The sequence below is a fragment of the Pagrus pagrus genome (genome assembly GCF_965226575.1).
Source record: "Pagrus pagrus genome assembly, chromosome: 13".
Lineage (NCBI taxonomy): Eukaryota > Metazoa > Chordata > Actinopteri > Spariformes > Sparidae > Pagrus > Pagrus pagrus.
In genome coordinates, this window is record NC_140197.1 from 7439985 (window position 1) to 7448835 (window position 8851).

The following is an 8851-nucleotide window of genomic DNA, read 5'->3' on the forward strand; positions in this document are numbered from 1 at the left end:
TTTTGGCAAACGGAAGGATGTTTGCAATCAGCTGCCTCTCGAGCATATTTAGCGTAGCCAATTCTGCGGGGATTGGCGCTAACTCCAAATTATTTTCGACTGCCATGGGTGGAATGCGTCCTCTGTAAAGGTGGCCGTCGCAGGTGTCGCATATCCACTCATGGAGTCTCTTGTGGCACAGAGCAAGGGGTAGAGCACTCGCGGTCACAAAAGTGAACATACTTTCGCGTCAAGCATGCTGCCGCCACTTTTGCGTGCTCACTATATTTTTGTCTTTTGCATTGTTTGACCTGATTAGGAAACATTGCTCTGTGACACACAGTACAAATGTATGTGGGTCCATGGCTAATGGACTCGCGAAAGACGGCTATGGCTACTGCCATCACCGGATCAATCAGGGGCTGGGGGCGCTGGTGCACAATTTGCCTGTATTTTCTCTTAATTTTAAGCGCTCTCTGCATCTTGTAAAATATACTAAAGGCAGCATTTGTGGCAAATTTGTTTTTTCTATGCTGCTCGCTTCGTTGATTACGACGTCGAAATTCCGGATCATTGTGATATCGAATATGGAAATTTTGCTTTTGCCTGTGGCTATAGCTTTGATCTGTGTTGTATCTCTGAGACATGCCAAATTTGTGTCTGCTCCGAAACGCTGTATCTAACTTGTAACGATCTGTAATGCATTTCTTTTGTCTAGTGCGGAACGCGGCATCTTATAAGCACCTGAAATATAAGATAAATTATAGTCATTATCATAAAGTATTACTTATTAGCATAATCATAAGCCTAGTTTAATATTAATATTAGTTGTAGTAATTAACCGTTTCATATACTACAGTCATAGCATAGTGACAGGTTAAGGAAATGTGACTAAAAACATTTTACCTACTGCAGCTTTAATTAAATTAATAACTATCAACTCTCATACATCCCTAGTACTTGTGTCACACCTATTACACATGAAAACATTGATAAATATTTAAATTTATACTACAATGGCAGTGTATTAAAACATATCGCTTACATGGGAGTCAATTGCACAAAAAGGTTGGTTTTGGGATGGGTCTTTTTTTTTTAACCATTAAAATGGTTAAAAAAAAACAGGACAGAAATTTTAAACTCACCAGATTGACCCTTCAAGATGTTAACTGACCAAGATAATAATTCAGAAAACCTCTGTTCCGTTACTTGTGTATCTTTAAACAATTGATAAAATCGTGTCAAACTAGTTGTTCAGTTATTGTTCATAATTTTATTATTACCATTATTAGTGTGAATGCTGACACAGCATTCACACTATTGTTCTTCTGGAATTTATTAAAGTTATTATAATTATTATTATTCCTGATTCCGTACGTTTTTTGGCTCGCTTCTCCTCCTACAAATTTTGAGCTACACAAACCATTCAACTATCAAAATGTGCAGCTCGTTAAGGACATGATGGCGTGTATTTTTCTTTTCTCTATATTTTATACTTTTGGAAATATTCAGCTTTTTCTGCAAAATTCTCCCTATTCATCCTTATGGGGAATTTCTCAAATTTCGCTCTGCTACTACTTCAGCATACTTTCAGCTATAGAAACCGTTCAACTATCAAAATGTTCAGCTATTTATGCTCTTTCAGCCTTGTGCTTTTCAGCTTTTTAGCTTTTCAACTTTTTCAAATATTCAGCTTTTTCAAAACTAAAACCAAAATTTTTTCCCATTCATCCTTATGGGGATTTTCTCACATTTCATTCTGCTACTGCTTCAGCATACGTTCAGCTATAGAAACCGTTCAACTATCAAAATGTTCAGCTTTTTAAGCTCTTTCAGCCTTGTACTTTTCAGCTTTTTAACTTTTCAACCTTTTCAAATATTCAGCTTTTTCAAAAAAAAATTTAATATGGAAGCAAATGGGAAAATCTTCAAATCCTCCTCAAAACTCATGGACTTTCAACCTCTTCTGCTCCCTCATACTTTGAGCTAGAGACACCATTCCAACTTTAAAATAGTCACAAGACCTTGAACTATTGAACTTGTTTTTCAAAATTTTAAAATCTTTTATGGTTTTGAAATTATCACAGTTTTAGTTTGAAGGAGTTTTAGCTCCTCTTCTGGGTTTATAATGGGTGTGTATTGCGTGAGCTAGAGTGGGTGACATCATCGCTAGAGTGCAGAGCAGCTGCAAAAACTTTAGAAAAAACTCTCTTCAGCTTGATTTGGGTCCCACAGCTTTTACTTCACATAGACAATATATACATAGAAATGTAGGAAATCTTGTTGGCTTTCATATGATCATCTTATTTCAGATGTGCGACTTAAACTTTTGGCTGTAGAAGCCCTCGAGCGACAAGCACTCCAGCAACTCCCCCATAAGGCGCAATGTTAATTTTGAGCCTAAATTTCTGGAGTGGAGCAGACGGTACCGGTTTTGTCTCTCGCTCTTGTGCCCTCATTTTTCACTCTACTGAAATAAAAAACACATCACATGGTTCAGCAATGTCTCCTGTTACTCACTGTATACATATTTTGGCCATAACCATTACACTTTTTCCTAAACCTGTAGCTGTTCGGGAGGTGTTTTCCCATTCATTCTTATGGGGACATTTTCAACTTTGGTTCTGCTACTGCTCCAGCATCTGTGCAGCTACAGAAACTGTTTGGCTGTCAAACTGTTCAGCTTTTCAACTTTTTCATCCTTTTCAAATATTCAGCTTTCTGCCTTTTCAGCTTTTTCAAGTATTCAGCTTCATGTTCAGCTAGAGAAACTGTTCAGCTATCAAAATGTTCAGCTTTTCTGCCTTTTCAGCTTTTGAAAAAATCAGCTTTTCCTGCAAATTCTTTTTTTTTTTTATAATATTTTTTATTGGTTTTTTCAAAAAAAGTTTAACAGCACAAAGAGAAAAAAAAATAGACATGGTAACAATAAAAGAAACAACAACAAAACAAAAACAAACAAAACAAAAAGAAAACGGACAAACATTTACATATTGCAGTTGCGTAAAATGAAAAAGATTAGTACATTATGATGGGCCATGTGGCAAATGTATACATGATGTTAAGTAGTAGAGGTCCATTACATCTAGGGTGCATTAAGAAAAGAGGAGAATTAAAGCTTATTTCTAATGTAGTCCATGAATGGCTTCCAAATGTTCTCAAAGTTATCCGAGGAGCCACTTACTGTGTACCTCAACTTTTCAAGTTTAAGGAGCTGTATGATTTCCCTCAGCCACTGAGTCCAGCTCGGTGGCTGAGGATTTTTCCAATTAAGAAGGATCAGTTTCCGCGCCAACAACGTGACAAATTTTGTAATTTTCAATTTGGTTCCAGAAAGATTTTTATTGTTCTCTCTCACTACTCCAAAAATGGCTAATACAGGATCTGGTTGAACCACCATTTTGAAAACTTCTGATAGGGTGTTGAAAATCGAGCTCCAATAGGTGTGTAAATGAGGACAGAGCCAGAAAGAGTGTGCCAGAGAGCCTGGTGAGAGCCCACATCTATCACACAATGGGTCCACATTTGGGAACATTCTCGAGAGTCTAACCTTGGAAAAGTGAAGGCGATGCAGTACCTTAAACTGGATGAGGCCATGTCGGGCACAGATTGTTCCTGCAAATTCTTGACTATTCATTCTCATAGTTTTATGCATGTTTTGTGGATTAGGCAAGTGTTTTCCAGCACATTCAGCAGATTTTGCAAAATCACTTCAGCAATCAGCATTCACACTGTATTTTCGCAGGAAATACAATTTTTCTAGTTACTTTTATTATTGTTAACAATAATTGTATAAATATATTAATTCTCTCCTTCATTTCCTTAACAGTTTTGGCATTTCAGTTGAAAGTAAACCATACTTTCCCCTCAAACAAACACTTTATAAGCCCACGATAAACCCAAATGTAAATGTCCTTACCTTTTTGGAAGGGGACTGAGAGGTGGAGAGTCCGTCGTCGATGATGATCCAGGGCCAGCAGGTCGATGAGGGTGACCAGACGGTCTGTGAAAAGTCATAACACCAGTTAATATTTAGACATGAGGCAACACAACGCAGCAAGTTTCCAAATGTATTTACTCACTGACATTTGTGAACTGCAGAGAAAGATATGGTATCAGACATGTTAAATGAACCAGTGTAATGTAGTTACAGCTGATTTTACAGTAAATGTGTGTGTCAGTTGTGGAGTAAATACCTTAGCTGGGCAAGGAGAGTGACAGGCCGCAGCTTTAATGGTCTGGGACGGTCCAGCCGGTGAAGGGGTCTTCATCCTGGCCACCTGAGAACAAATAATAATAATAATTCAGTAAAATGAAGACTTTAATGACATTATGAACTTTATTCAATAGGAATAATATTTACCTTGGCAGCCGGTGAAGAGCAGGGGGTCGCCGGATCACCCAAACTACAGGACAACCTGACTGGAGGGGATCCAACCAGCTATTGAGACACGAGAACAAACATGTTGAACTTCACACATCTCAAGTGTATGTTCTGTGTGAGATTGTATCTGTTGTGTCAGAGAGTAACATACGTTGGTCACTGAAGTTTGGGTGCTGGTCTGTCCATGGTCCTGGACCGAGGGGGGGGGGGCTGGAGGGGGCGTCGTCCAGCCACGCTGGCCTGACCGGGAACCTGCGACTGGGAAAGCACAACACATATTTGATTAAATAGGTGCTTCTTAAGTTACGACTGTGAACCTGTTCACCATAATGTACATAAACACAAATGATAATATAGTAATAATAAAAAAGTGTACTAACCTTTGGGCTCTGACCAACGACCTTCCATTGGAAGGGGTCAGGAGACAGAGGAGCACGTACCTCGCCCTTCACAACCAGCTTAGGAGAAACCTTCCTAAGCGGCTGTGAAGGGGCAGGAGACACCGGGGGAGGAGGAGGTGGTGGTGTCTCGAGGAACTGCTCCGTGGAGGTCCACAGCAGCTCGGCGAGGATGCCCATCCCCTCACGGTCGCTCAGGTGAACCTGCAGACATGACAAATCCATTTACAGACAAAGTTCAACTCTAAAAAAACGTAGCTCGTGTTGACCGTTTCATATTAACACACAAGAAATTATAGACAATTAGACTTTTTCTATCTATCAGATATTCTACTTACGCCGTCTCTGCTCCACAGCTCCAGGCGCGTACGGGGGAAGTACTCCTCGGCAGAGAAGTACCTCACACCTAAAATGTAAAAAAGAAAAAAAGTGAGTCATTACAACATCCACACATGTAGTATCATGACTTTATGTTCATCACAGACATTTTAAAGTAGATTTTTTCTTGACAAGATATCGTTTTACATACCCATACGAGCTGCCACGCGGTGGAACTCTTGGCGGAGGGCCCGCTGGTGCTCCTCATCCTCAGTCAGGCGGGGGGGAAAGTCCAGCACAAAGACCTGTAGAGAACAAAATTTTAGAAAACACCAACTGACAGTTTCATTCAAAAAGCACACACCACATTAAGTACACATTATTATTTAAAAGCTCATACAATTAGAGTAGTCAATGTACTTCTATTGTTGTTAAAATACTAAGAATGCAGGACAAGGGAGACATGAAATAAAAGCTTACCATGGGCGTGGAGGTAGTCGAGTGGTTAGAGCTCATGCCACATACGCAGCGGACTCTGTTTCAAATCCCTTTGCTGCATGTCACACCCCCTCTCTTTCCCATTTCAAAATGCAGTTTGTCTAAATAAAAAAAATTTTAAAAAAAAGGTGTCTATTCCAAAAAAACAACAACAAAGACAATTTCTTTAGCATGAAAATCATTAATCCCTCTCAAGATCAATTACTTCCTTCATAAACTGGACAATAATAGCACCTTCTTGTCAGGACACTCCGGTGGGATGACCAACTTGTGGCTCCGTCCAGTGAACTCGGAAGTTGGCCACCTCAGCACCCGATGGCGGTAACCAGTACCGCGGCCTGTTTAGTAAAGGACAAAACAGATAAAAAAAAAAAAAAACTAATGAAGGAAAGCCTACCAGGAAACATCAACAATCACTTGTTTATACCAGTAAAACAAGTACATGAAAACCAGTTTAAAAAGTGTAATATTGATGAGTAATTAATTTATTGTTCATTTAGGGATAAAACAGGTGGATACTTACGTGCACGAACTTCGGCACGACCGGGGCTCCAGAAAGGCTTGGCTGGGGGTGAAGAGCCAACCACCTGATGACAGATAAAAAAATAAACATAATAATAATAAATCATAACAACAACAAGCATAAGATAAAGACAAACAAGTTAAAACAAAATATAATAAAACATTTAAAGCAATACAAACATTACAAACACATTTAACCTCAGACAATGTCTGTGCATGTGTGTGTGTGTGTGTGTGTGTGTGTGAGGGAGAGGTGGGAGCATACGTTGCCAACTGGAGCGCGGGAGCAGAGGGGGTGGGTCTTCCTGGTCCTCTTGGTCCTTGACCCTCTGGAAGGCTCCTCTCCGGCCGGGGGGGACACCGTCTGATGAAACATTAACATCGAAGAGATACAGAACTCAGCATTAAAAAGGAGAAAGCAATAGGTGTAACATTTCCATTTTCATGCAGACAGTTGTCACTGCGACACAGAAGCTTATCTACTGTGTAAGTACCTCCAGGGGGGAGGGGGAGACCTCGGCTCCTCCAGGTCGAGCCTACTCCAGCGCTGCTTCGCCGCCACGGACCGTCTGGACTTCCTGGGCATCCTGCTGACAGGAGTCAAAGACGAAAAAAAACAAGAGAAATGCTTCTCAAAATGTTAGTAGGTTCACTGACCTAAACCTAAACAACCTAATGTAAAGCAGTGTAATTCAAGACAAGCTAATATTTCTTATATATATAAAATTAAATTTTAGTGGATGAAGATGGTGATTGTGTGTGTGTGTGTGTGTGTGGGTGGGTGGGTGATGCGGTGATACTGCTCTGCAGGTTGAGGGCAACGAATCCAAGATGATGGTCACTCTCAGCTGTAGCACAGGAACCCTTTAATCTTAAAGAGAAAATGCAATAAAAAGAAGTGTCTCAAATGTTACGAGTCAGTATTAGCAACAAGCTAATAGCATAACAGACACACATTAGACATCTGTACTTGTCATAATGTGTGTGTTTTTGGGCACCGTATTTTTTTTTAATAATTCTATATTATAATTACTATCAATGATATAAATGATTTTATACTACACAGTATTCTCAAAATAAAGAATTACTATGAGACAATGAATATACTACACAAGTAAAAACAACATTAACTTCATCAACTGTACAAGATTTTATCAACATCTGAATGCACATTTATTCCCAAAAGCAAAAATAGTCACGTATGAAAATGCTTCCTATTCTATTTAATCAAGGCAGGTTGTAAAAGTGTATAATACATTTAAGTATGATACTTTTCTAACTACATCAAAAAACATTTAATCACATTATATCACAGACAATCAAACAAACATGGAGAAAATGTGTTTTTCGGTGGACAGAAGGGAGTATTAAATACTAGTCAAACTAAACAAGTAGATAAAAAAAAAAAATACAGCTTTCAGCTTGTATTAAAGGTGTAATATGGAGAATGAGCAGAACACCGCCATCTAGTGTCTCGAGGTCGTAGTCGCAACAACAAAAAATAATTCCAGCAGTCGGGTTGCCAGGTTCGTGATTGGTGAAACACAGTCATGTGACAGAGCCTGTGTTGGAAGGGTCTCCATCAAAACATAAACAAATGGAGTAAATGTAGCTCGTTACTACCCACCTCTGCAGCCAGAACAGAGCAACATTCATTTACAAGTTTAATACGCGGATCGGACCGGGTCGGGTCTTTACTCTGACACCAATGAAGCAGCTTGGAAACTGTTTAAACGGGCGATCGTGGGATGCAATGAAGGAGTTTAACGGCTTCAAAACGCACGCCGAAATGGCTACGTTTCTCCTCGACCGGTAAGCTAACTTTCATGTTTACTTAGCTGTAACGGCTAACGCTAACGGTAACTGTCAGTCAAACTGCTCTGCAATATGGTGCGATTTGCCGGAGGGGATGAGTTCAAACAGGCTCGAACAGACCCGGCCCAGTAGCCTACAGGAGACCGGAGTCTGTTCGAGCCTGTTTGACTGACAGTTTGACTGACAGGTACCGTTAGCGTTAGCCGTTAGCGTTGGCCGTTACAGCTAAGTAAACATGAAAGTTAGCTTACCGGTCGAGGAGAAACGTAGCCATTTCGGAGTGGGTTTTGAAGCCGTTAAACTCCTTCATTGCAGTCCATTGACTCCATGCTTGGCCTATGTTGACCCTCGACTTTGTCCTTCTCTGGTCACTCAGCTGCTGAGATAAATAACCCCGTCTTCTCTGAGGCTCCCAAACAGCTACATTAGCAAACTCCATCTCACCCAGTGCCAGCCTACAGTAGCTGCGCCGGAGCAACTGGCAACCCGCAATTTACAGCCACTATTGGCTGGTAAAATGTAAACAGAACGTGACAGAAAGTCATTGTCGAGCCCGTCAAAAATTTTAAAAATATTAATTTAGACTAAAAAAAAATGTTTTATGGAAAAGCAATACTTTCATTCTGTACCCCTCAAAACGCCCCGTGGATGTATTATTTTTTTTAAAATATTGCTTTTAATAAAAATTCTACATATTCAACCTTTAGTGTTCTTGTATAAAAACAGAATACCTAAATAAAACCCTTTTTTATTAAAATCCCAAAATCATGAGTGTAATATCTGACCTGTGCTAATGATCTATGCATGACAGTCCAGTTCACACCGGAAGAGAAGATGGCCGTTCGCGCCACCAGAGAACAAAGGCCAGAGTTCACGCCCTTAGCATCTAGCTCGGCCTTATGCTTTAGCTTTTAGCTCAGTGTTCTTATATAGAAAC

The 8851-nt window shown here is 39.9% G+C and overlaps 1 protein-coding gene across 5 annotated transcripts in view; it reads right to left on the bottom strand.

The window, feature by feature from the left end:
• The window catches only part of LOC311268796 (uncharacterized protein), a 29397-nt gene extending 21177 nt beyond the window's left edge, over nucleotides 1-8220 (bottom strand). Inside the window, exons 1-12 of one of the 5 annotated variants that reach the window (XR_014624012.1) lie at nucleotides 8166-8220; nucleotides 6594-6970; nucleotides 6365-6463; nucleotides 6101-6164; nucleotides 5812-5915; nucleotides 5560-5678; nucleotides 5291-5384; nucleotides 5100-5167; nucleotides 4515-4965; nucleotides 4343-4420; nucleotides 3899-4259; nucleotides 2685-3594 (exon numbers count right to left, since the gene is read on the bottom strand). Coding sequence is in view for 3 of the 5 variants with exons in the window: in XM_084372655.1 (XP_084228781.1) it covers nucleotides 4386-4420; nucleotides 4515-4965; nucleotides 5100-5167; nucleotides 5291-5384; nucleotides 5560-5595 (684 nt within the window). In the remaining 2 variants the exon portion in view is untranslated. Of the gene's footprint in view, nucleotides 1-2684; nucleotides 4260-4340; nucleotides 4421-4514; nucleotides 4966-5099; nucleotides 5168-5290; nucleotides 5385-5559; nucleotides 5679-5811; nucleotides 5916-6100; nucleotides 6165-6364; nucleotides 6464-6593; nucleotides 6971-8165 lie in introns of those variants that run through there. The other 4 variants (XM_084372655.1, XM_084372657.1, XM_084372656.1 and 1 more) reach the window with 4 other exon arrangements.
• Between the last annotated feature and the right edge of the window lie 631 nt (nucleotides 8221-8851).